Source organism: Oncorhynchus tshawytscha, unplaced genomic scaffold (assembly GCF_018296145.1).
Source record: "Oncorhynchus tshawytscha isolate Ot180627B unplaced genomic scaffold, Otsh_v2.0 Un_contig_9448_pilon_pilon, whole genome shotgun sequence".
NCBI lineage: Eukaryota > Metazoa > Chordata > Actinopteri > Salmoniformes > Salmonidae > Oncorhynchus > Oncorhynchus tshawytscha.
In genome coordinates this window covers 31,828-58,761 of record NW_024609236.1, presented here as the reverse complement: position 1 = coordinate 58,761, position 26,934 = coordinate 31,828, and the positions used below count along the sequence as shown (strand labels likewise).

The 26,934-nt window shown below is 45.0% G+C and overlaps 2 protein-coding genes across 2 annotated transcripts; both read right to left on the bottom strand.

Annotated features, from left to right (window-relative positions):
* Nucleotides 1-730: 730 nt before the first annotated feature.
* On the bottom strand, nt 731-4,964 carry LOC121844461 (zinc finger protein 79-like). Its single transcript, XM_042314583.1, has 3 exons — nt 4,960-4,964; nt 2,776-2,876; nt 731-1,925 (listed from the first exon to the last, which is right to left on the bottom strand). The coding sequence occupies exons 1-3, from the start codon at nt 4,962-4,964 to the stop codon at nt 1,159-1,161; spliced, it is 873 nt and encodes a 290-aa protein (XP_042170517.1). The 3' UTR covers nt 731-1,158.
* A 4,099-nt stretch (nt 4,965-9,063) lies between these two features.
* On the bottom strand, nt 9,064-13,609 carry LOC121844462 (zinc finger protein 37-like). The gene is made up of 2 exons (XM_042314584.1): nt 12,976-13,609; nt 9,064-10,006 (listed from the first exon to the last, which is right to left on the bottom strand). The coding sequence occupies exons 1-2, from the start codon at nt 13,370-13,372 to the stop codon at nt 9,486-9,488; spliced, it is 918 nt and encodes a 305-aa protein (XP_042170518.1). The 5' UTR covers nt 13,373-13,609; the 3' UTR covers nt 9,064-9,485.
* Between the last annotated feature and the right edge of the window lie 13,325 nt (nt 13,610-26,934).

Sequence of the window (26,934 nt, the reverse complement as noted above, 5' to 3'; positions counted from 1 at the left end):
ATATTTAATGTTCCACTCCATCCACAGCGACTGATGGACAAGACTCTGTCCAGGACTCTATATTTAATGTTCCACTCCATCCACAGCGACTGATGGACAAGACTCTGTCCAGGACTCTATATTTAATGTTCCACTCCATCCACAGCGACTGATGGACAAGACTCTGTCCAGGACTCTATATTTAATGTTCCACTCCATCCACAGCGACTGATGGACAAGACTCTGTCCAGGACTCTATATTTAATGTTCCACTCCATCCACAGCGACAAGACTGAGGACTGGACAAGATGGACAAGACTCTGTCCAGGACTCTATATTTAATGTTCCACTCCATCCACAGCGACTGATGGACAAGACTCTGTCCAGGACTCTATATTTAATGTTCCACTCCATCCACAGCGACTGATGGACAAGACTCTGTCCAGGACTCTATATTTAATGTTCCACTCCATCCACAGGACAAGACTGATGGACAAGACTCTGTCCAGGACTCTATATTTAATGTTCCACTCCATCCACAGTTGACTGATGGACAAGACTCTGTCCAGGACTCTATATTTAATGTTCCACTCCATCCACAGCGACTGATGGACAAGACTCTGTCCAGGACTCTATATTTAATGTTCCACTTGGACAAGACTCTGTCCAGGACTCATATTTAATGTTCCACTCCATCCACAGCGACTGATGGACAAGACTCTGTCCAGGACTCTATATTTAATGCTTCCACTCCATCCACAGCGACTGATGGACAAGACTCTGTCCAGGACTCTATATTTAATGTTCCACTCCATCCACAGCGACTGATGGACAAGACTCTGTCCAGGACTCTATATTTAATGCTCCACTCCATCCACAGCGACTGATGGACAAGACTCTGTCCAGGACTCTATATTTAATGCTCCACTCCATCCACAGCGACTGATGGACAAGACTCTGTCCAGGACTCTATATTTAATGTTCCACTCCATCCACAGCGACTGATGGACAAGACTCTGTCCAGGACTCTATATTTAATGCTCCACTCCATCCACAGAGAACATATACTTAAAAACGGAGGTACTCTGTATTCAATTAAAGTATTGAAATTGTAAAAACAACAACAAAAATATATTTTTATTAGGTTTTATTGAAGTTGTCATTAACAAAAACACTCAGTCAAGAACATAAAGAACATAGCTTCTTCTTTATCTCATGCTTTTTCAGGCCCCCTGATTGGGTAAAACTCTTTCCACAATGGGAGCATTTGAAAGGCTTCTCTCCAGTGTGCATTCTCTTATGTCTTTTCAGTTTTGCTGATTGGGAAAAACTCTTTCCACAATGGGAGCATTGGTAGGGCATTTCTCCTGTGTGCATTCTCTCATGTCTTTTCAGGCTCACTAGATGGGTAAAACTCTTTCCACAATGTGAGCATTGGAAAGGCTTTTCTCCTGTGTGTGTCCTCTCATGCTCCTTCATGTTTGCAGACGACCTAAAACTCCTTCCACAATGGGAACATTGATAAGGCTTCTCTCCAGAGTGTACTCTCTCATGCCTTTTCAGGGACCTTAACTGGGTAAAACTCTTGCCACACAGAGAACATTGATAAGGCTTTTCTCCTGTGTGTATTCTCTCATGTCTTTTCAGGTTAACTAACACGGCAAAACTCTTTTCACATTGGGAACATTGGTAAGGCTTTTCTCCAGTGTGTATTCTCTCATGCCTTTTCAGGTTAGTTAACACGGTAAAACTCTTTCCACACTGGGAACATTGGAAAGGCTTTTCTCCTGTGTGTGTCCTCTCATGCTCTTTTAGATTCCGTAACTTAGTAAAACTCTTTCCACACTGGGAGCAGTGGTGTCGTCTTGCTGGTTTGGGCGTCTCTGTGTCTGGTTCCCCTGAAGGACTCTTCCTGCTGTCAGAGTGAGAGTCTGGTCTTTCTCCTGCTAAAGACAAAAAATAGCATTTAATTAACTACTAATCAGAGACCAGAATGAAACCAGCACATGATAAAACTGTCAACCTATGAGGTTTAAACCAGAAATGATTCCTCATTTAAAGAAAAACTTGGTGGCTACTATAATAATAATAATAATAATGTAGAGCTTCAAATATAATCTGCTTTCATGGAATGAGCAGAGCTCTATAACAATAGATAATGTCATGGTTACAGGCTGAGCAGAGCTCTATAATAATAGATAATGTCATGGTTATAGGCTGAGCAGAGCTCTATAACAATAGATAATGTCATGGTTACAGGCTGAGCAGAGCTCTATAATAATAGATAATGTCATGTTTATAGGCTGAGCAGAGCTCTATAACAATAGATAATGTCATGTTTATAGGCTGAGCAGAGCTCTATAACAATAGATAATGTCATGGTTACAGGCTGAGCAGAGCTCTATAACAATAGATAATGTCATGTTTACAGGCTGAGCAGAGCTCTATAATAATAGATAATGTCATGGTTACAGGCTGAGCAGAGCTCTATAATAATAGATAATGTCATGTTTATAGGCTGAGCAGAGCTCTATAATAATAGATAATGTCATGGTTACAGGCTGAGCAGAGTTCTATAATAATAGATAATGAGGACTACAGTATTTTGATCAATGTCATAGGATGCATTGACCCATTGTTAACGGCCCTCAGTTTGATGGTGTACACTATCTGACAGTGTAGCTTTAACCATTTCTACAGTACAGAACAACATATTCAAGTATATAACTTCAGTAAAACCACACAATAGTTTAACAACTGCATAGTTTGTACTTCTGTTTTTGAGACGGTACTCACTGGTGTTAATTATATCTCCAATCTCTTCCTCCTCCTCCTCCCATGTGACAGTAATCTCCCCCTCCTCCTTCACTCCAAAGACGGCATCCTCCTCTTTCACTCTGAAAATATCTTCTTCTTTCACTGTGACAGTCAATTCCTCCTCTTTCACTCCCAAAGCGGCACCGTCTTCTTTCTCTTCCTCCACAGTAACATCCACCTCCTCTTCTTTCACTCCAACAGCTTCACCCTCTACTTCTTGTTTAACTGTAACAGTCTCACCCTCTACTTCTTGTTTAACTGTAACAGTCTCACCCTCTACTTCTTGTTTAACTGTAAAAGCCTCACCCTCTACTTCTTGTTTAACTGTAACAGCCTCCTCTTCCTCCTCCTCTTTCACGGGAGCCTCTTTCTCCGTCCAGCAGTTCTCCTCTTCTTGAGCAGGGAGGGAGTAGCTTAGTGAACTCATGGTCGAGGATGTTAGCGAGGTAACGTTAGCTAGCTATCATTAATTAGCTTCTAGGCTACTGGTAATTTAACCACCCATCTAGATGGCTAACAAAAACATAAATATAGAAATTAAGGGTAACTAGATACGACATAAATGTGTTTTAAACTAACTGAAACGTCTAAAGCGCTTTAATGTATATGTTTTATGCAGGTTCCGAGGTGATTGAATCAGTAGCCATGTTGTTGAAGAAGCGTTCCGTCCACTAGATTATACGTCACATTAGCAACATCTCATTAAATGCGGATATCGCCATCTGCTAACTGGAGTTGGTAACGCAGTTGATTAACATTTTTATTTTAATTTTATTAATTAAATAATCATTGATATGAAGACATACAAAAGGAAACTGTGTTGAATGATTACGAGTGATAATTTAAAACATACTTTAAGGCAATTTCTTATAGATTCATTTTATTTTTACTTAGATAAAAATATCAGTCGTATATATCATATCATTTTCATACACCTTTATTCAGCTTTTTTCTTTCATTTTACATTTTGATTACCACTATTCTGCAACAAAGGGTTTATACTCAAAGTATTGGCTTTAGTTCCTAAATTCTAAGACACTTCACGGAACGCCAAATACAGGTTTAGTTCCTAAATTCTAAGACACTTCACGGAACGCCAAATACAGGTTTAGTTACATACACTTTTCTATCGATGAGATCAGAGGTTGTTGTTGCTCCAATTCCTTGTCCTAATTAGTGTAGTGACGTCAATCTTACCAACAACCCTCAATGCTATTCTCATAGAGATAGATAGAGAACTCTAGTGGCCAAAACTCTGTTTTAGCATGGGCTATTCTCATAGAGATAGATAGAGGACTCTAGTGGCCAAAAGTCTGTTTTAGCATGGGCTATTCTCTTAGTCTGTTTTAGCATTGGCTATTCTCATAGAGATTGTCTGTTTTAGCATGGGCTATTCTCATAGAGATAGTCTGTTTTAGCATGGGCTATTCTCATAGTCTGTTTTAGCATTGGCTATTCTCATAGAGATTGTCTGTTTTAGCATGGGCTATTCTCATAGTCTGTTTTAGCATGGGCAGCGCCATTGTCATTGAGGACTTTCACCATTTTGAAGTAGTCAACTGGATGGGACTTCCTATTGGTTAAGGAAGGACCACATGATTCCATCCAGGTCATCAAGAGGGATCAGCCAATGAATTATACTTCCTTACTGCCAGTGTACCTGTTCAAACCCTCTAGGGGGGCAGTATGTACCCTTTCAGTTTGTTTACCAAGTCATAGAAGTAGTGGATGACCAACTACTTCAAAATGAAGATGGCCTCAATGCTCTCACAGACGCCATAATGAGACAGATACAATGATGCCCTGTCTATCTATACTGAACAAAACTGTTAGAGGAAATTATGGTTGAAATGACTAATTATGTACACATTCCAATCAGAACTGACTAGTCCAAATGCTATAATGTACTGTACATGTGAATTTTCTCTCTTGCTCCCATTCCCAATTGTATATAAAGTAGTCAGGAGTTTAGTAACAATGAAGGTCTGTTCCTTAGTTCATTCAGTTGTACAATCTCCAGGTGGTAGGAACGGCCCATCTCCAGGCTGTCTAGAATGTTGATTTATACTGACTGGCCTTGACTTCGTGCTGATAACGCGAAGGCTCGAGAGCTAGAGGGCCCCTCTACTTGTGAAATAGATAGAACGTTTAGAAAACGCTGACGTCATTTTCAGTTTATAACCTGTGGAAAAATGTGTATGTGGGGAGTACTCTCTTGAAATAAACGCTGTTACCTTTGGCTTTTAAGACTGGTCTCAATCTACTTCATGCATAATTAATGAACTTACAACTCATTAATGAATTAGAATGAGTGTGAATTTGATTTTGGCTACAAAATACATAGGAATTTAGAATTCCTCTAACAAAAACATATAAATGCAATATGCAACAATTTCAACTATTAAACTTAGTTACAGTTCAGAACTCAGTTGAAATACATTTATTAGGGCCTGATCTATGGGCAGGGGCGCAGCCATGGGTGGCCCTCGGCCCTGAGAGGGCATAGGCCCACCCACGGGAAGCCAGGCCTAGCCAATCAGAATGAGTTTTTCCCCACAAAAGGGCTTTATTACAGACAGAAATACTCCTCAGTTTCATCAGCTGTCCAGGTGGTCGGTCTCAGACGATCCCGAATGTGGAGGTCCTGGGTGGGCATGGTTACACATGCGGTTTCTTGGCCAGTTGGACGTACTGACAAATTCTCTAAAACAACATTGGAGGCGGCTTATGGTAGAGAAATGAACAGGACATTTTCTGTAAAACAGCTCTGGTGGACATTCCGGCAAGTCCGCATGCCAATTGCGCGCTCCCTCAAAACTTGAGACATCTGTGGCATTGTGTTGTGTGACAAAACTGCACATTTTAGAGTGGCCCCGTATTGTCCCCAGCACAAGCTGCACCAGTTTAATCAGCTTCTTGATATGACACACCTGTCAGGTGAATTGGATTATCTTGGCAAAGGATCAATTGCTCACTAACAGGGATGTAAACAAATTTGTGCACAAAATGTGAGAGAAATAAACTTTGTGTGCCGTATGGAACATTTCTGGGATCTTTTATTTCAGGTCATGAAACATGGGACTAACACTTTACATATTACATATACATATAGTCTAATACATGTATCCTATACTGACTAGTCTATTACATGTATCCTATACTGACTAGTCTATTACATGTATCCTATACTGACTAGTCTATTACATGTATCCTATACTGACTAGTCTATTACATGTATCCTATACTGACTAGTCTATTACATGTATCCTATACTGACTAGTCTATTACATGTATCCTATACTGACTAGTCTATTACATGTATCCTATACTGACTAGTCTATTACATGTATCCTATACTGACTAGTCTATTACATGTATCCTATACTGACTAGTCTATTACATGTCTATTCTACATGTATCCTATACTGACTAGTCTATTACATGTATCCTATACTGACTAGTCTATTACATGTATCCTATACTGACTAGTCTATTACATGTATCCTATACTGACTAGTCTATTACATGTATCCTATACTGACTAGTCTATTACATGTATCCTATACTGACTAGTCTATTTGTATCCTATACTGACTAGGTCTAATACATGTATCCTATACTGACTAGTCTATTTATCTATTAGGTCTAATACATGTATCCTATACTGACTAGTCTATTACATGTATCCTATACTGACTAGTCTATTATTGCATGTATCCTATACATGTATCCTATACTGACTAGTCTATTACATGTATCCTATACTGACTAGTCTATTACATGTATCCTATACTGACTAGTCTATTTATCTATTAGGTCTAATACATGTATCCTATACTGACTAGTCTATTACATGTATCCTATACTGACTAGTCTATTTATCTATTAGGTCTAATACATGTATCCTATACTGACTAGTCTATTTATCTATTAGGTCTAATACATGTATCCTATACTGACTAGTCTATTACATGTATCCTATACTGACTAGTCTATTTATCTATTAGGTCTAATACATGTATCCTATACTGACTAGTCTATTACATGTATCCTATACTGACTAGTCTATTACATGTATCCTATACTGACTAGTCTATTACATGTATCCTATACTGACTAGTCTATTACATGTATCCTATACTGACTAGTCTATTACATGTATCCTATACTGACTAGTCTATTACATGTATCCTATACTGACTAGTCTAATACATGACTAGTCTATATCCTATACTGACTAGTCTATTACATGTATCCTATACTGACTAGTCTATTACATGTATCCTATACTGACTAGTCTATTACATGTATTCTATACTGACTAGTCTATTACATGTATTCTATACTGACTAATCTATTTATCTATTAGGTCTAATACATGTATCCTATACTGACTAGTCTAATACATGTATCCTATACTGACTAGTCTATTTATCTATTAGGTCTAATACATGTATCCTATACTGACTAGTCTATTTATCTATTAGGTCCCCCTTTAAGCCTTGACGTGTCTGTCCCCTTTTCAGTCTTGAAGTGTCCCCTTTTCAGCCTTGACATGTCCCCTTTTCAGCCTTGACGTGTCCCCCTTTTCAGCCTTGACGTGTCTGTCCCCTTTTCAGCCTTGACGTGTCCCCTTTTCAGCCTTGACGTGTCCCCTTTTCAGCCTTGACGTGTCCCCTTTTCAGCCTTTAAGTGTCCCCTTTTCAGCCTTGACGTGTCCCCTTTTCAGCCTTGACGTGTCCCCTTTTCAGCCTTGACGTGTCCCCTTTTCAGCCTTGAAGTGTCCCCACTAGAGTGGAAGAATTGATAGCTTTACTGAAGTAAGACTCTTCGGCAGAGCGATCGTGAGATCACGTGTTCTGTGTTATTAAGGTGAGAGATTATCCTTTACTGAAGTAAGACTCTTCGGCAGAGCGATCGTGAGATCACGTGTTCTGTGTTATTAAGGTGAGAGTTTATCCTTGTGTCGCAGTCAAAACAAAATACACATTTTTAAATCTTAATCTTAAACAACAAACAAAAGAGATGTTGCAGAGGTCCTGGATTACCCTACGTACCCTACGTACCCTACGTACTCAAATCAAATCTTATTTGTCACATGCGCCGAATACAACAGGTGTAGTAGACCTTACAGTGAAATGCTGAATACAACAGGTGTAGTAGACCTTACATTGAAATGCTGACTACAACAGGTGTAGTAGACCTTACATTGAAATGCTGACTACAACAGGTGTAGTAGACCTCACAGTGAAATGCTGACTACAACAGGTGTAGTAGACCTCACAGTGAAATGCTGACTACAACAGGTGTAGTAGACCTTACATTGAAATGCTGACTACAACAGGTGTAGTAGACCTTACATTGAAATGCTGACTACAACAGGTGTAGTAGACCTTACAGTGAAATGCTGACTACAACAGGTGTAGTAGACCTTACAGTGAAATGCTGACTACAACAGGTGTAGTAGACCTTACAGTGAAATGCTGACTACAACAGGTGTAGTAGACCTTACAGTGAAATGCTGAATTCAACAGGTGTAGTAGACCTTACGGTGAAATGCTGAATACAACAGGTGTAGTAGACCTTACGGTGAAATGCTGAATACAACAGGTGTAGTAGACCTTACAGTGAAATGCTGAATACAACAGGTGTAGTAGACCTTACATTGAAATGCTGAATACAACAGGTGTAGTAGACCTTACGGTGAAATGCTGAATACAACAGGTGTAGTAGACCTTACGGTGAAATGCTGAATACAACAGGTGTAGTAGACCTTACAGTGAAATGCTGAATACAACAGGTGTAAACCTCACAGTGAAATGCCGAATACAACAGGTGTAAACCTCACAGTGAAATGCCGAATACAACAGGTGTAGTAGACCTCACAGTGAAATGCTGAATACAACAGGTGTAGTAGACCTCACAGTGAAATGCTGAATACAACAGGTGTAGTAGACCTTACAGTGAAATGCTTACTGACAAGCCCAAGGGACCAGACTGCTAATTAACCGATAATCTGATAAATCATATTTTTACCAAAGGACGCACAGAGTGATGAGAGTATTTCGGATATCGAATGTAACAAATGAATGATTGTGTCGTTTTATGCCTTTCATTATGCTCTGTGTAATGAATTTCAGATACTTCCCAGCAATGATAAATATGAGGTTATTACCATGTCAAATATGGTACCTATGGAACCCCCAGGAAATGACATGAACATTGAATGAGGTTTTATGACTGCACAAAGAAGGCACAGACAGTTTATGGATGGCATTATTTATTAACAGAATCTTACTCAGAATTCTAAATTCTAAATTCTAAAAATAAAAAATAAATCCACCAATTGGTCTTTTGACCACATAGATCAGCTCTGAAAAAAAAATATCTGATGTGATCATAAGACCATATTAGTGGAAAATAGATCAGGGCCTTTGTAAAAATGCAACCAACCACACCTTCTTTCACACACGTGGACCGAAGTGGGAATGACTGACATGAAGCTCGACGAATCAGAGGTCAAGTACACTGACAGTTACCGCCCCCTCTGGAAGAACTGTAAAATACTGATGACTGACATTATTCATTTGTCTTCAGGAACTGTCTCTTTAAAAAAAATATATCAGTCAGCAAGCGGCAAACGTGATGAACAGCATCTAGCATGAACAAAGGCAACAAAAAAATCTCAGTCAAAAACACAAGTCGGAACACAGCCTCGCTATTCTCTCATGTGATTTCAGGTCCTCTGACCTGGAAAATGTCTTCCCACAATGAGAGCAGTGGTATGTCTTCTCCTGTGTCTTTGTGTGTTTTAATTCATGCTCTTTCAGGGTACCTAACTGGGTAAATCTCTTTTCACATTGGGAGCATTGGTAGGGCTTTTCTCCTGTGTGTATTCTCTCATGCGTTTTCAGGGCCCCTAACTGGTTAAAACTCTTTCCACACTGGGAGCATTGGTAGGGCTTCTCACCAGTGTGTGTTCTCTTATGTTCTTTCAGGTGCCCTAGCTGGGTAAATCTCTTTCCACAGTCTGAGCAGTGGTAAGGCTTCACTCCAGAGTGTATTCTCTCATGTATTTTCCGGTCCCATAACCGGGAAAAACTCTTTCCACAGTGGGAGCAGTGGTGTGGTCTTGCTGGTTTGGGCGTCTCTGGGACTGGTTCCCCCAAAGGACTCTTTCTGCCGTCAGACTGAGAGTCTGGTCTCTCTTCTGCCAAAGACACAAAGTATTTGGTTAAACAGAGACGTGAATAAAACCTTGATCAAACTGTCTTCCGATGAGGTTTAATCCCAACTAGTTATACCATATACAGGGCCTTGCTATATATATATACCATATACAGGGCCTTGCAAAAGTATATATCCCCCTTGGCATTATTCCTACTTTGTTGCATTACAACCTGTAATTTAAATGGATTTTTATTTGGATTTCATGTAATGGATATACACAAAATAGTCCATATTGGTGAAGCGAAATGAAAAAAAAAAAGTACTTATTTCAAAGAATTATATAAATATTAAAAAACTGAAAAGTGGGGCATGCATATGTATTCACCCTCTTTGCTATGAAGCCCCTAAATAAGATCTGGTGAAAGCAATTACCTTCAGAAGTCACATAATTAGTTAAATAAAGTCCACCTGTGTGCATTCTAAGTGTAACATGATCTCAGTATATATATATATATATATATATATATATATATATATATATATATATATATATATACACATATACACATGTTCTGAAAGGCCCCAGTCTACAACACCACCAAGCAAGCGGCACCATGAAGACCAAGGAGCTCTCCAAACAGGTCAGGGACAAAGTTGTGGAGAAGTACAGGTCAGGGTTGGGTTATAACAAAAAAATCAGAAACTTTGAACATCCCACGGAGCACCATTACATCCATTATTAAAAAATGGAAAGATTATGGCACCACAACAAACCTGCTAAGAGATGGCCGCCCACCAAAACTCACGAACCAGGCAAGGAGGGCATTAATCAGAGAGGCAACAAAGAGGCCAAAGATAACCCTGAAGGAGCTGCAAAGCTCCACAGCGGAGATTGGAGTATCTGTCCATAGGACCACTTTAAGTCGTACACTCCACAGAGCTGGGCTTTATGGAAGAGTGGCCAGAAAAAAAGCCATTGCTTCAAGAAAAAAATAAACAAACACGTTTGGTGTTCGCCAAAAGGCATGTGGGAGACTCCCCAAACATATGGAAGACAATACTATGGTCAGATGAGACTAAAATTGAAGCATGGTAGTGGCATCATCATGCTATGGGGATGTTTTTCCATCGGCAGGGACTGGGAAACTGCTCAGAATTGAAGAAATTATGGATGGCGCTAAATACAGGGAATTCTTGAGGGAAACCTGTTTCAGTCTTCCAGAGATTTGAGACTGGGACGGAGGTTCACCTTCCAGCAGGACAATGACCCTAAGCATACTGTTAAAGAAACACTCGAGTGGTTTAAGGGGAAACATGAGCTGAACACAACAGTCAGTGGAAGGGAGGACAGTAACAGGAGACACTATGAGCTGAACATACCAGTCAGTGGAAGGGACGACAGTAGCAGGAGACACTATGAGCTGAACATAACAGTCAGTGGAAGGGAGGACAGTAACAGGAGACACTATGAGCTGAACATACCAGTATGTCAGTGGAAGGGAGGACAGTAACAGGAGACACTATGAGCTGAACATAACAGTCAGTGGAAGGGAGGACAGTAGCAGGAGACACTATGAGCTGAACATAACAGTCAGTGGAAGGGAGGACAGTAACAGGAGACACTATGAGCTGAACATAACAGTCAGTGGAAGGGGAGGACAGTAGCAGGAGACACTATGCTGAGCTGAACATAACAGTATGTCAGTGGAAGGGAGGACAGTGAACACTAAACAGTATGTCAGTGGAAGGGAGGACAGTAACAGGAGACACTATGAGCTGAACATAACAGTCAGTGGAAGGGAGGACAGTAGCAGGAGACACTATGAGCTGAACATAACAGTCAGTGGAAGACAGTAACAGGAGACACTATGAGCTGAACATAACAGTCAGTGGAAGGGAGGACAGTAACAGGAGACACTATGAGCTGAACATAACAGTATGTCAGTGGAAGGGAGGACAGTAACAGGAGACACTATGAGCTGAACATAACAGTCAGTGGAAGGGAGGACAGTAACAGGAGACACTATGAGCTGAACAGTGGTCAAGGAAGAGGACAGTAACAGGAGACACTATGAGCTGAACATAACAGTCAGTGGAAGGGAGGACACTATGAGCTGAACATAACAGTATGTCAGTGGAAGGGAGGACAGTAGCAGGAGACACTATGAGCTGAACATAAGGGAGGACAGTAACAGGAGACAGAACATCAGTGTGGAAGGGAGGACAGTAACAGGAGACACTATGAGCTGAACATAACAGTCAGTGGAAGGGAGGACAGTAACAGGAGACACTATGAGCTGAACATAACAGTATGTCAGTGGAAGGGAGGACAGTAACAGGAGACACTATGAGCTGAACATAACAGTCAGTGGAAGGGAGGACAGTAACAGGAGACACTATGAGCTGAACATAACAGAAAAATATATCCTAAATGCAAGAATTTCGCTACACCTGCAAAAAAACCACAAAATTTGATCCATTGTTAACATTCCATTACACATAAGAGTCATTGGACTCTTACTGTTAAAAGTGTACAGCAAGTGGAGGCTGCTGGTGTGAGGACGGCTCATAGTAATGGCTGGAATGGAGTCAAATGGAATGGCATCAAACACACATCAAAGACGTGGTTTCCATGTGGTTGATACCAACCAATCCATTGACTCCATTAACTCCATTTCAGCCACTACTATGAGTCGTTCTCCCACCACCAGCCTCCACTTGCTGTACACTAATTTTGAATTTGTGAAGCTATTTTTTGGGGATGTGATACGAAAGAAGAGAGATTCAGGTTTCCAGAACCTTACAGCAACTGGAATCGATTTTTACAATTGGAATTTGAAATAAATACGGGAGTATTTGGCTGTTTTTGGCTTCGGAAGCCAATTCCCCCGTCAAACAGAACATGTGAGTGTAAAAACGGCGTATGAATGCCCCTTAATGCCCCTTTAAAACCACACATTAGTTCACCAACTGCAGAGTTTGTGCCCCTGTTTTTAAGGCGATACTCACTGGTGTTAATCAGATCTCCAGTCTCCCCCTCCTCTTCATCATCATCATCCCCCTCATCTTTCACTCTCATAGCTTCTTCCTCCTCTTTCACTCCAAAGACATCCTCTTCTTCCTTCACTAAAACATGCTCTTCTTCCTCTCCTTTCACTGTGACAGTAATCTCCTCCTTCACTCTAAAAACGGCGTCTTCTTCTTTCTCCACTTCTTTCCCTGTAACGTACATCGCCTCATTTACTCCAATACCTTCTTCTTCTTCTTCTTCTTCTTCTTTCAATGTGATAGCCTTCTTCTCTTCTTTCATTCCGAACGCTTCTTTTTCCTCCTCTTCCTCTGCCACGACAACGTTCAGGCCACGAGCTTCTTCTTCAGCAGAGTGGGAGTAATTTAGTGAGTTCATGTCCTGAGATGTTGGTTCATTCGCATGATCGACTAGCCTAGTGCTAGGCTATTTTAACCAGCTAGCTGACTAACAGCGTCAGTGTGAAATGGAATAACTTTATACGCAGACAGCGTGTTTAAAACACTGATGTCTATAACACACATAACGGTCCAAAGAGCTCCAATGTTTCGGTTTTATGTCGCTTGGGAGCTACCGATGTGGTCGAATCCGTAACCGTGTTGTTGTTATCCGGTCCCGTCCACTGGATTATACGTCACGACTGAATCTTCACATGAAAGACGCACGTCGCCATCTGCTGACTGGAGTGGGTAACGCAGTTTAGGAAAAGTATTCACGACATTGTTTAATCTGGCAAGTACTGTCACGAGTCATTTCAAAACAACTAGATGACATGTGTTCTCTTCTTACAGAGCTGTAAGTAGTAAGTTAACACACGTTGTCTAATTGAGAGAACACAGGTCATCTAGTAGAGAGAACACAGGTCATCTAGTAGAGAGAACACAGGTCATCTAGTAGAGAGAACACAGGTCATCTAGTAGAGAGAACACAGGTCATCTAGTAGAGAGAACACATGTCATCTAGTAGAGAGAACACAGGTCATCTAGTAGAGAGAACACATGTCATCTAGTAGAGAGAACACACGTCATCTAGTTGATAGAACACACGTTGTCTAATTGAGAGAACACATGTCATCTAGTAGAGAGAACACATGTCATCTAGTTTTATTTACACATAGCATACCACTATACTTTGCTCAATCAGACCTGACTGGTACAAATCACATTTTATTGGTCAGATGAGACGAACACAACAGTAGACTTTTCAGTGAAGAGCCCCTCCCCCCCGCTAAAGGAAATAGTAACAATAAAATGACAATAATAAGGCCATATTAAAGGAGTACCAGAACTGAGTCAATGTTCAGGGGTACGAGGTAATAATAAGGCCATATTAACGGAGTACCAGAACTGAGTCAATGTGCAGGGGTACGAGGTAATAATGAGGCCATATTAAAGGAGTACCAGAACTGAGTCAATGTTCAGGGGTACGAGGTAATTGAGGTAATATGTACAGAGACAATAGCGGCGTATGTGAAGAGTGAAAGTGTGTGTGTCTTGAAGTGTCAGTGTGGTATGTGTGAGTGTGTGGGTAGAGTCTAGTGAGTGTGTGGGTAGAGTCTAGTGAGTGTGTGGGTAGAGTTTAGTGAGTGTGTGGGTAGAGTCGAGTGAGTGTGTGGGTAGAGTCTAGTGAGTGTGTGGGTAGAGTCTAGTGAGTGTGTGGGTAGAGTCTAGTGAGTGTGTGGGTAGAGTCTAGTCAGTGTGTGGGTAGAGTCTAGTGAGTGTGTGGGTAGAGTCTAGTGAGTGTGTGGGTAGAGTCTGTGTCAGTGAGTGTGGGTAGAGTCTAGTCAGTGTGGGTAGAGTGTGTGGGTGTGGGTAGAGTCTAGTGAGTGGTGGGTAGAGTCTAGTGAGTGTGTGGGTGAGTCTAGTCAGTGTGTGGGTAGAGTCTAGTCAGTGTGTGGGTAGAGTCTAGTGAGTGTGTGGGTAGAGTCTGAGTCTAATCAGTGGGTAGAGTCTAGTGAGTGTGTGGGTAGAGTCTAGTGATTGTGGGTAGAGTCTAGTGAGTGTGTGGGTAGAGTCTAGTCAGTGTGTGGGTAGAGTCTAGTCAGTGTGTGGGTAGAGTCTAGTCAGTGTGTGGGTAGAGTCTAGTGTGTGTGGGTAGAGTCTAGTGAGTGTGTGGGTAGAGTCTAGTCTAATCAGTGGGTAGAGTCTAGTGTGTGGGTAGTGTGTGGGTAGAGTCTAGTCAGTATGTGGGTAGAGTCTAGTCAGTGTGTGGGTAGAGTCTAGTCAGTGTGTGGGTAGAGTCTAGTCAGTGTGTGGGTAGTCTAGTGAGTGTGTGGGTAGAGTCTAGTGAGTGTGTGGGTAGAGTCTAGTCTAATCAGTGGGTAGAGTCTAGTGAGTGTGTGTGGGTAGAGTCTAGTGAGTGTGTGGGTAGAGTCTAGTGAGTGTGGGTAGAGTCTAGTGAGTGTGTGGGTAGAGTCTAGTCTAATCAGTGGGTAGAGTCTAGTGAGTGTGTGGGTAGAGTCTAGTGAGTGTGTGGGTAGAGTCTGTGTGGGTAGAGTCTAGTGTGTGGGTAGAGTATAGTGAGTGTGTGGGTAGAGTCTAGTGAGTGTGTGGGTAGAGTCTACTCAGTGTGTGGGTAGAGTATAGTGAGTGTGTGGGTAGAGTCTAGTCTCAGTGTGTGGGTAGAGTCTAGTGTGTGGGGTAGAGTCTAGTCCAGTCAGTGTGTGGGTAGAGTCTAGTGAGTGTGTGGGTAGAGTCTAGTCTAATCAGTGGGTAGAGTCTAGTGAGTGTGTGGGTAGAGTCTAGTGAGTGTGTGGGTAGAGTCTAGTCTAGTGTGGGGTAGAGTCGAGTGAGTGTGTGGGTAGAGTCTAGTCTAATCAGTGGGTAGAGTCTAGTGAGTGTGTGGGTAGAGTCTAGTGAGTGTGTGGGTAGAGTCTAGTGAGTGTGGGCAGAGTATAGTGAGTGTGTGGGTAGAGTCTAGTGAGTGGGTGGGTAGAGTCTACTCAGTGTGTGGGTAGAGTCTAGTGAGTGTGTGTGTAGAGGCTAGTCTAGTCAGTGTGTGGGTAGAGTCGAGTGCAGTCAGTGTGTGGGTAGAGTCTAGTCTAGTCAGTGTGTGGGTAGAGTCTAGTCAGTGTGTGGGTAGAGTCTAGTGAGTGTGTGGGTAGAGTCTAGTGAGTGTGTGGGTCTAGAGTCTAGTCTAGTCAGTGTGTGGGGTAGAGTCTAGTCCAGTCAGTGTGTGGGTAGAGTCTAGTGAGTGTGTGGGTAGAGTCTAGTCCAATCAGTGGGTAGAGTCTAGTGAGTGTGTGGGTAGAGTCTAGTGAGTGTGTGGGTAGAGTCTAGTGAGTGTGGTTAGAGTCTAGTGAGTGTGTGGGTAGAGTCTAGTCTAATCAGTGGGTAGAGTCTAGTGAGTGTGTGGGTAGAGTCTAGTGAGTGTGTGGGTAGAGTCTGTGGGTGGCAGAGTATAGTGAGTGTGTGGGTAGAGTCTAGTGAGTGTGTGGGTAGAGTCTAGTCAGTGTGTGGGTAGAGTCTAGTGAGTGTGTGGGTAGAGTCTAGTCTAGTCAGTGTGTGGGTAGAGTCTAGTCCAGTCAGTGTGTGGGTAGAGTCTAGTGAGTGTGTGGGTAGAGTCTAGTCTAATCAGTGGGTAGAGTCTTGTGAGTGTGTGGGTAGAGTCTAGTGAGTGTGTGGGTAGAGTCTAGTGAGTGTGGGTGGGTAGAGTCTAGTGAGTGTGTGGGTAGAGTCTAGTCCAGTCAGTGTGGGTAGAGTCTAGTGAGTGTGTGGGTAGAGTCTAGTGAGTGTGTGGGTAGAGTCTACTCAGGTGTGGGTAGAGTCTAGTGAGTGTGTGGGTGGAGTCTAGTCTCAGTGTGTGGGTAGAGTCTGTGCAGTCAGTGTGTGGTGTGTGGGTAGAGTCTAGTCTAGTCAGTGTGTGGGTAGAGTCTAGTCCAGTCAGTGTGTGGGTAGAGAGTCTAGTGAGTGTGTGGGTAGAGTCTAGTGAGTGTGTGGGTAGAGTCTACTCAGGTGTGGGTAGAGTATAGTGAGTGTGTGGGTGGAGTCTAGTCCAGTCAGTGTGTGGGTCGAGTCTAGTCAGTGTGTGGGTAGAGTCTAGTGAGTGTGGGCAGAGTCTAGTGAGTGTGTGGGTAGAGTCTAGTCCAGTCAGTGTGTGGGTAGAGTCTAGTCAGTGTGTGGGTAGAGTCTAGTCAGTGTGTGGGTAGAGTCTAGTGAGTGTGGGTAGAGTCTAGTGAGTGTGTGGGTAGAGTCTAGTCTAATCAGTGGGTAGAGTCTAGTGAGTGTGTGGGTAGAGTCTAGTGAGTGTGTGGGTAGAGTCTAGTGAGTGTGTGGGTCGAGTCTACTCAGTGTGTGGGTAGAGTCTAGTCAGTGTGTGGGTAGAGTCTAGTCAATGTGTGGGTAGAGTCTAGTCCAGTCAGTGTGTGGGTAGAGTCTAGTCCAGTCAGTGTGTGGGTAGAGTCTAGTCAGTGTGTGGGTAGTCTAGTCCAGTCAGTGTGTGGGTAGAGTCTAGTCCAGTCAGTGTGTGGGTAGAGTATAGTGAGTGTGTGGGTAGAGTCAGTGAGTGTGTGGGTAGAGTCTAGTCTAGTCAGTGTGGGTGGGTCTAGTCTGGGAGTCCAGTCAGTGTGTGGGTGAGTCTAGTGAGTGTGTGGGTAGAGTCTAGTCTCAGTCAGTGGGTAGAGTCTAGTGAGTGTGTGGGTAGAGTCTAGTGAGTGTGTGGGTAGAGTCTAGTGAGTGTGGGTAGAGTCTAGTGAGTGTGTGGGTTAGAGTCTAGTCTAATCAGTGGGTAGAGTCTAGTGAGTGTGTGGGTAGAGTCTAGTGAGTGTGGGCAGAGTGTGGGCAGAGTAGTGAGTGTGTGGGTAGAGTCTATTGAGTGGGTGGGTAGAGTCTACTCAGTGTGTGGGTAGAGTATATGAGTGAGTGTGGGTAGAGTCTAGTCTAGTCAGTGTGTGGGTAGAGTCTAGTCCAGTCATTGTGTGGGTAGAGTCTAGTGAGTGTGTGGGTAGAGTCTAGTGAGTGTGTGGGTAGAGTCTACTCAGGTGTGGGTAGAGTATAGTGAGTGTGTGGGTGGAGTCTAGTCTAGTCAGTGTGTGGGTAGAGTCTAGTCAGTCAGTGTGGGGTAGAGTCTAGTCAGTGTGTGGGTAGAGTCTAGTGAGTGTGTGGGTAGAGTCTAGTGAGTGTGTGGGTAGAGTCTAGTCTAGTCAGTGTGTGGGTAGAGTCTAGTCCAGTCAGTGTGTGGGTAGAGTCTAGTGAGTGTGTGGGTAGAGTCTAGTCTAATCAGTGGGTGAGTCTAGTGAGTGTGTGGGTAGAGTCTAGTGAGTGTGTGGGTAGAGTCTAGTGAGTGTGGGGTAGAGTCTAGTGAGTGTGTGGGTAGAGTCTAGTCTAATCAGTGGGTAGAGTCTAGTGAGTGTGTGGGTAGAGTCTAGTGAGTGTGGGCAGAGTATAGTGAGTGTGTGGGTAGAGTCTAGTGAGTGTGTGGGTAGAGTCTACTCAGTGTGTGGGTAGAGTATAGTGAGTGTGTGGGTAGAGTCTAGTCTAGTCAGTGTGTGGGTAGAGTCTAGTCCAGTCAGTGTGTGGGTAGAGTCTAGTGAGTGTGTGGGTAGAGTCTAGTCTAATCAGTGGGTAGAGTCTTGTGAGTGTGTGGGTAGAGTCTAGTGAGTGTGTGGGTAGAGTCTAGTGAGTGTGGGGTAGAGTCTAGTGAGTGTTTGGGTAGAGTCTAGTCTAATCAGTGGGTAGAGTCTAGTGAGTGTGTGGGTAGAGTCTAGTGAGTGTGTGGGTAGAGTCTAGTGAGTGTGGGCAGAGTCTAGTGAGTGTGTGGGTAGAGTCTAGTGAGTGGGTGGGTAGAGTCTAGTCAGTGTGTGGGTAGAGTCTAGTGAGTGTGTGGGTAGAGTCTAGTCTAGTCAGTGTGTGGGGTAGAGTCTAGTCCAGTCAGTGGGGGGGTAGAGTCTAGTGAGTGTGTGGGTAGAGTCTAGTGAGTGTGTGGGTAGAGTCTACTCAGGTGTGGTGTGTGGGTGGAGTCTATAGTGAGTGTGTGGGTGGAGTCTAGTCTAGTCAGTGTGTGGGTAGAGTCTAGTCCAGTCAGTGTGTGGGTAGAGTCTAGTCAGTGTGTGGGTAGAGTCTAGTGAGTGTGGGCAGGGTCTAGTGAGTGTGTGGGTAGAGTCTAGTCCAGTGTGTGTGGGTAGAGTCTAGTCAGTGTGTGGGTAGAGTCTAGTCAGTGTGTGGGTAGAGTCTAGTGAGTGTGGGTAGAGTCTAGTGAGTGTGTGGGTAGAGTCTAGTCTAATCAGTGGGTAGAGTCTAGTGAGTGTGTGGGTAGAGTCTAGTAAGTGTGTGGGATGAGTCTAGTGAGTGTGGGCAGAGTTTAGTGAGTGTGTGGGTAGAGTCTAGTGAGTGTGTGGGTAGAGTCTACTCAGTGTGTGGGTAGAGTCTAGTCAGTCTAGTCAGGTAGAGTCTAGTCAATGTGTGGGTAGAGTCTAGTCCAGTCAGTGTGTGGGTAGAGTCTAGTCCAGTCAGTGTGTGGGTAGAGTCTAGTCAGTGTGTGGGTAGTCTAGTCCAGTCAGTGTGTGGGTAGAGTCTAGTCCAGTCAGTGTGTGGGTAGAGTATAGTGAGTGTGTGGGTAGAGTCTAGTGAGTGTGTGGGTAGAGTCTACTCAGTGTGTGGGTAGAGTATAGTGAGTGTGTGGGTAGAGTCTAGTCTAGTCAGTGTGTGGGTAGAGTCTAGTTCAGTCAGTGTGTGGGTAGAGTCTAGTGAGTGTGTGGGTAGAGTCTAGTCTAATCAGTGGGTAGAGTCTAGTGAGTGTGTGGGTAGAGTCTAGTGAGTGTGTGGGATGAGTCTAGTGAGTGTGGGCAGAGTATAGTTAGTGTGTGGGTAGAGTCTAGTCTAATCAGTGGGTAGAGTCTAGTGAGTGTGTGGGTAGAGTCTAGTGAGTGTGTGGGTAGAGTCTAGTGAGTGTGGGCAGAGTATAGTGAGTGTGTGGGTAGAGTCTAGTGAGTGGGTGGGTAGAGTCTACTCAGTGTGTGGGTAGAGTATAGTGAGTGTGTGGGTAGAGTCTAGTCTAGTCAGTGTGTGGGTAGAGTCTAGTCCAGTCAGTGTGGGTAGAGTCTAGTGAGTGTGTGGGTAGAGTCTAGTGAGTGTGTGGGTAGAGTCTACTCAGGTGTGGGTAGAGTATAGTGAGTGTGTGGGTGGAGTCTAGTCTAGTCAGTGTGTGGGTAGAGTCTAGTCCAGTCAGTGTGTGGGTAGAGTCTAGTCAGTGTGTGGGTAGTCTAGTGAGTGTGTGGGTAGAGTCTCGTGAGTGTGTGGGTAGAGTCTAGTCTCAGTCAGTGGGGTAGAGTCTAGTGAGTGTGTGGGTAGAGTCTAGTGTGAGTGTGTGGGTAGAGTCTGTGGGTCTAGTGAGTGTGGGTAGAGTCTAGTGAGTGTGTGGGTAGAGTCTAGTGAGTGTGGGCAGAGTCAGAGTATAGTGAGTGTGTGGGTAGAGTCTGAGTGAGTGGGTGGGTAGAGTCTACTCAGTGTGTGGGTAGAGTCTAGTGAGTGTGTGGGTAGAGTCTAGTCTAGTCAGTGTGTGGGTAGAGTCTAGTCCAGTCAGTGTGGGTGGGGTAGAGTCTAGTGAGTGTGTGGGTAGAGTCTAGTGAGTGTGTGGGTAGAGTCTACTCAGTGTGTGGGTAGAGTCTAGTGAGTGTGTGGGTGGAGTCTAGTCTAGTCAGTGTGTGGGTAGAGTCTAGTCCAGTCAGTGTGTGGGTCGAGTCTGTCAGTGTGTGGGGTAGAGTCTAGTGAGTGTGGGGTAGGTCTAGTGAGTGTGTGGGTAGAGTCTAGTCCAGTCAGTGTGTGGGTAGAGTCTAGTCAGTGTGTGGGTAGAGTCTAGTCTAGTGTGTGGGTAGAGTCTAGTGAGTGTGTGGTAGAGTCTAGTGAGTGTGTGGGTAGAGTCTAGTCTAATCAGTGGGTAGAGTCTAGTGAGTGTGTGGGTAGAGTCTAGTGAGTGTGTGGGATGAGCCTAGTGAGTGTGGGCAGAGTCTATGTGAGTGTGTGGGGGTAGAGTCTAGTGAGTGTGTGGGTAGAGTCTAGTCAGTGTGTGGGTGTGGGTAGAGTCTGTGAGTCAGTGTGTGGGTAGAGTCTAGTCAGTGTGTGGGTAGAGTCTAGTCCAGTCAGTGTGGGGTAGAGTCTAGTCCAGTCAGTGTGTGGGTAGAGTCTAGTGAGTGTGTGGGTAGAGTCTAGTGAGTGGGTGGGTAGAGTCTACTCAGTGTGTGGGTAGAGTATAGTGAGTGTGTGGGTAGAGTCTAGTCTAGTCAGTGTGTGGGTAGAGTCTAGTCCAGTCAGTGTGTGGGTAGAGTCTAGTGAGTGTGTGGGTAGAGTCTAGTCTCATCAGTGGGTAGAGTCTAGTGAGTGTGTGGGTAGAGTCTAGTGAGTGTGTGGGTAGAGTCTAGTGAGTGTGGGTAGAGTCTAGTGAGTGTGTGGGTAGAGTCTAGTCTAATCAGTGGGTAGAGTCTAGTGAGTGTGTGGGTAGAGTCTAGTGAGTGTGTGGGTAGAGTCTAGTGAGTGTGGGCAGAGTATAGTGAGTGTGTGGGTAGAGTCTAGTGAGTGGGTGGGTAGAGTCTACTCAGTGTGTGGGTAGAGTATAGTGAGTGTGTGGGTAGAGTCTAGTCTAGTCAGTGTGTGGGTAGAGTCTAGTCCAGTCAGTGTGTGGGTAGAGTCTAGTGAGTGTGTGGGTAGAGTCTAGTGAGTGTGTGGGTGGAGTCTAGTCTAGTCAGTGTGTGGGTAGAGTCTAGTCCAGTCAGTGTGTGGGTAGAGTCTAGTCAGTGTGTGGGTAGTCTAGTGAGTGTGTGGGTAGAGTCTCGTGAGTGTGTGGGTAGAGTCTAGTCTCATCAGTGGGTAGAGTCTAGTGAGTGTGTGGGTAGAGTCTAGTGAGTGTGTGGGTAGAGTCTAGTGAGTGTGTGGGTAGAGTCTAGTGAGTGTGGGGGCAGAGTCTAGTGAGTGTGTGGGTAGAGTCTAGTCTAATCAGTGGGTAGAGTCTAGTGAGTGTGTGGGTAGAGTCTAGTGAGTGTGTGGGTAGAGTCTAGTGAGTGTGGGCAGAGTATAGTGAGTGTGTGGGTAGAGTCTAGTGAGTGTGTGGGTAGAGTCTACTCAGTGTGTGGGTAGAGTATAGTGAGTGTGTGTGTAGAGTCTAGTCTAGTCAGTGTGTGGGTAGAGTCTAGTCCAGTCAGTGTGTGGGTAGAGTCTAGTCTAATCAGTGGGTAGAGTCTAGTGAGTGTGTGGGTAGAGTCTAGTGAGTGTGTGGGTAGAGTCTAGTGAGTGTGGGCAGAGTATAGTGAGTGTGTGGGTAGAGTCTAGTGAGTGGGTGGGTAGAGTCTACTCAGTGTGTGGGTAGAGTATAGTGAGTGTGTGGGTAGAGTCTAGTCTAGTCAGTGTGTGGGTAGAGTCTAGTCCAGTCAGTGTGTGGGTAGAGTCTAGTGAGTGTGTGGGTAGAGTCTAGTGAGTGTGTGGGTAGAGTCTACTCAGGTGTGGGTAGAGTATAGTGAGTGTGTGGGTGGAGTCTAGTCTAGTCAGTGTGTGGGTAGAGTCTAGTCCAGTCAGTGTGTGGGTAGAGTCTAGTCAGTGTGTGGGTAGAGTCTAGTGAGTGTGGGCTAGAGTCTAGTGAGTGTGTGGGTAGAGTCTAGTCTAGTCAGTGTGTGGGTAGAGTCTAGTCAGTGTGTGGGTAGAGTCTAGTCTGTGGGTAGAGTCTAGTGAGTGTGTGGGTAGAGTCTAGTCTAATCAGTGGGTAGAGTCTAGTGAGTGTGTGGGTAGAGTCTAGTGAGTGTGTGGGTAGAGTCTAGTGAGTGTGGGCAGAGTATAGTGAGTGTGTGGGTAGAGTCTAGTGAGTGTGTGGGTAGAGTCTAGTCAGTGTGTGGGTAGAGTCTAGTCAGTGTGTGGGTAGAGTCTAGTCAGTGTGTGGGTAGAGTCTAGTCAATGTGTGGGTAGAGTCTAGTCCAGTCAGTGTGTGGGTAGAGTCTAGTCCAGTCAGTGTGTGGGTAGAGTCTAGTCAGTGTGTGGGTAGTCTAGTCCAGTCAGTGTGTGGGTAGAGTCTAGTCCAGTCAGTGTGTGGGTAGAGTCTAGTCCAGTCAGTGTGTGGGTAGAGTCTAGTCAGTATGCGGGTAGAGTCTAGTCAGTGTGTGGGTAGAGTCTAGTCAGTGTGTGGGTAGACTCTAGTCAGTGTGTGGGTAGTCTAGTGAGTGTGTGGGTAGAGTCTAGTGAGTGTGTGGGTAGAGTCTAGTCTAATCAGTGGGTAGAGTCTAGTGAGTGTGTGGGTAGAGTCTAGTGAGTGTGTGGGTAGAGTCTAGTGAGTGTGGGTAGAGTCTAGTGAGTGTGTGGGTAGAGTCTAGTCTAATCAGTGGGTAGAGTCTAGTGAGTGTGTGGGTAGAGTCTAGTGAGTGTGTGGGTAGAGTCTAGTGAGTGTGGGCAGAGTATAGTGAGTGTGTGGGTAGAGTGAGTGTGTGGGTAGAGTCTAGTGAGTGTGTGGGTAGAGTCTACTCAGTGTGTGGGTAGAGTATAGTGAGTGTGTGGGTAGAGTCTAGTGAGTGTGTGGGTAGAGTCTAGTGAGTGTGGGTAGAGTCTAGTGAGTGTGTGGGTAGAGTCTAGTCTAATCAGTGGGTAGAGTCTAGTGAGTGTGTGGGTAGAGTCTAGTGAGTGTGTGGGTAGAGTCTAGTGAGTGGGTGGGTAGAGTCTACTCAGTGTGTGGGTAGAGTATAGTGAGTGTGTGGGTAGAGTCTAGTCTAGTCAGTGTGTGGGTAGAGTCTAGTCCAGTCAGTGTGTGGGTAGAGTCTAGTCAGTGTGTGGGTAGTCTAGTCCAGTCAGTGTGTGGGTAGAGTCTAGTCCAGTCAGTGTGTGGGTAGAGTCTAGTCCAGTCAGTGTGTGGGTAGAGTCTAGTCAGTGTGTGGGTAGAGTCTAGTCAGTGTGTGGGTAGAGTCTAGTCAGTGTGGTAGAGTTCTAGTCAGTGTGTGGGGTAGTCTAGTCAGTGTGTGGGTAGTCTAGTCTGAGTGTGTGGGTAGAGTCTAGTGAGTGTGTGGGTAGAGTCTAGTCTAGTCAGTGTGGGGTAGAGTCTAGTGAGTGTGTGGGTAGAGTCTAGTGAGTGTGTGGGTAGAGTCTGAGTGTGTGGGTAGTCTAGTGAGTGTGGGTAGAGTCTAGTGTGTGTGGTGGGTAGAGTCTAGTCTAGTGTGTGGGTAGAGTCTGTGAGTGTGTGGGTAGAGTCTAGTGAGTGTGTGGGTAGAGTCTAGTGAGTGTGGGCAGAGTATAGTGAGTGTGTGGGTAGAGTCTAGTGAGTGTGTGGGTAGAGTCTACTCAGTGTGTGGGTAGAGTCTAGTCAGTGTGTGGGTAGAGTCTAGTCAGTGTGTGGGTAGAGTCTAGTCAATGTGTGGGTAGAGTCTAGTCCAGTCAGTGTGTGGGTAGAGTCTAGTCAGTGTGTGGGTAGTCTAGTCCAGTCAGTGTGTGGGTAGAGTCTAGTCAGTATGCGGGTAGAGTCCAGTCAGTATGCGGGTAGAGTCCAGTCAGTGTGTGGGTAGAGTCTAGTCCAGTCAGTGTGTGGGTAGAGTATAGTGAGTGTGTGGGTAGAGTCTAGTGAGTGTGTGGGTAGAGTCTACTCAGTGTGTGGGTAGAGTATAGTGAGTGTGTGGGTAGAGTCTAGTCTAGTCAGTGTGTGGGTAGAGTCTAGTCCAGTGTGTGTGGGTCTAGAGTCTAGTGAGTGTGTGGGTAGAGTCTAGTCTGTGTGGGTAGAGTCTAGTGAGTGTGTGGGTAGAGTCTAGTGAGTGTGTGGGTAGAGTCTAGTGAGTGTGTGGGTAGAGTCTAGTCAGTGTGTGGGTAGAGTCTAGTGAGTGTGTGGGTGGAGTCTAGTCTAGTCAGTGTGTGGGTAGAGTCTAGTCCAGTCAGTGTGTGGGTAGAGTCTAGTCAGTGTGTGGGTAGAGTCTAGTGAGTGTGGGGGGCAGAGTCTAGTGAGTGTGTGGGTAGAGTCTAGTCCAGTCAGTGTGTGGGTAGAGTCTAGTCAGTGTGGGTGGAGTCTAGTCAGTGTGTGGGTAGAGTCTGGTGAGTGTGTCTAGTGAGTGTGTGGGTAGAGTCTGTGTGTCTAGTGTGTGGGTAGAGTCTAGTGAGTGTGTGGGTAGAGTCTAGTGAGTGTGTGGGTAGAGTCTAGTCAGTGTGTGGGTAGAGTCTAGTCAGTGTGTGGGTAGAGTCTAGTCAGTGTGTGGGTAGAGTCTAGTGTGGGGTAGAGTCAGTGTGTGGGGTAGAGTCTAGTCAGTCAGTGTGTGGGTAGAGTCTAGTCAGTGTGTGGGTAGTCTAGTGAGTGTGTGGGTAGAGTCTGGTCTGTGAGTGTGTGGGTAGAGTCTAGTCTAGTGTGTGGGGTAGAGTCTAGTCAGAGTGTGTGGGTAGAGTCTAGTGAGTGTGTGGGTAGAGTCTAGTCAGTGTGTGGGTAGAGTCTAGTCAGTGTGTGGGTAGAGTCTAGTGAGTGTGTGGGTAGAGTCTGGTGAGTGTGTGGGTAGAGTCTGGTGAGTCTAGTGTGTGGGGTAGAGTCTAGTCTAATCAGTGGGTAGAGTCTGGTGAGTGTGTGGGTAGAGTCTAGTGAGTGTGTGGCAGAGTCTAGTGAGTGTGTGGGTAGAGTCTAGTGAGTGTGTGGGTGTGAGTCTAGTCTAGTCAGTGTGTGGGTAGAGTCTAGTGAGTGTGTGGGTAGAGTCTAGTCTAGTCAGTGTGTGGGTAGAGTCTAGTGGGTAGAGTCTGGTGTGTGGGTAGAGTCTAGTCAGTGTGTGGGTAGAGTCTGAGTGAGTGTGTGGGTGAGTCTGTCAGTGTGTGGGTAGAGTCTAGTGAGTGTGTGGGTAGAGTCTAGTCTAGTCAGTGTGTGGGTAGAGTCTAGTGAGTGTGTGGGTAGAGTCTAGTCTAGTCAGTGTGTGGGTAGAGTCTAGTCCAGTGAGTGTGTGGGTAGAGTCTAGTGAGTGTGTGGGTAGAGTCTGTGAGTGTGTGGGTAGAGTCTAGTCAGTGTGGGTAGAGTCTAGTGAGTGTGTGGGTGGAGTCTAGTCTAGTCAGTGTGTGGGTAGAGTCTGTCCAGTCAGTGTGTGGGTAGAGTCTAGTCAGTGTGTGGGTAGAGTCTAGTGAGTGTGGGCAGAGTCTAGTGAGTGTGTGGGTAGAGTCTAGTCTGTCAGTGTGTGGGTAGAGTCTGTCAGTGTGTGGGTAGAGTCTAGTCAGTGTGTGGGTAGAGTCTAGTGAGTGTGTGGGTAGTCTAGTCTAGTGAGTGTGTGGGTAGAGTCTAGTCTAGTGTGTGGGTAGAGTCTAGTGAGTGTGTGGGTAGAGTCTAGTGAGTGTGTGGGTGGGTCTAGTCAGTGAGTGTGTGGGTAGAGTCTGTGAGTGTGTGGGTCGAGTCTAGTCAGTGTGTGGGTAGAGTCTAGTCAGTGTGTGGGTAGAGTCTAGTCAGTGTGTGGGTAGAGTCTAGTCTAGTCAGTGTGTGGGTAGAGTCTAGTCCAGTCAGTGTGTGGGTAGAGTCTAGTCAGTGTGTGGGGGTAGAGTCTGGTCAGTCAGTGTGTGGGTAGAGTCTAGTGGGTAGAGTCTAGTGTGTGGGTAGAGTCTAGTGAGTGTGTGGGTAGAGTCTAGTGAGTGTGTGGGTAGAGTCTAGTCTGTCAGTGTGTGGGGTAGAGTCTAGTCCAGTCAGTGTGTGGGTAGAGTCTAGTGAGTGTGTGGGTAGAGTCTAGTCTGTGTGGGTAGAGTCAGTGGTGTGTGGGTAGAGTCTAGTGAGTGTGTGGGTAGAGTCTAGTGAGTGTGTGGGTAGAGTCTAGTGAGTGTGTGGGTAGAGTCTGTGAGTGTGTGGGGTAGAGTCTAGTCTAATGTGGGTAGAGTCTAGTGAGTGTGTGGGTAGAGTCTGGTGAGTGTGTGGGTAGAGTCTGGTGAGTGTGGGGTAGAGTCTAGTGAGTGTGTGGGTAGAGTCTAGTGAGTGGGTGGGTAGAGTCTAGTCAGTGTGTGGGTAGAGTATAGTGAGTGTGTGGGTAGAGTCTAGTCTAGTCAGTG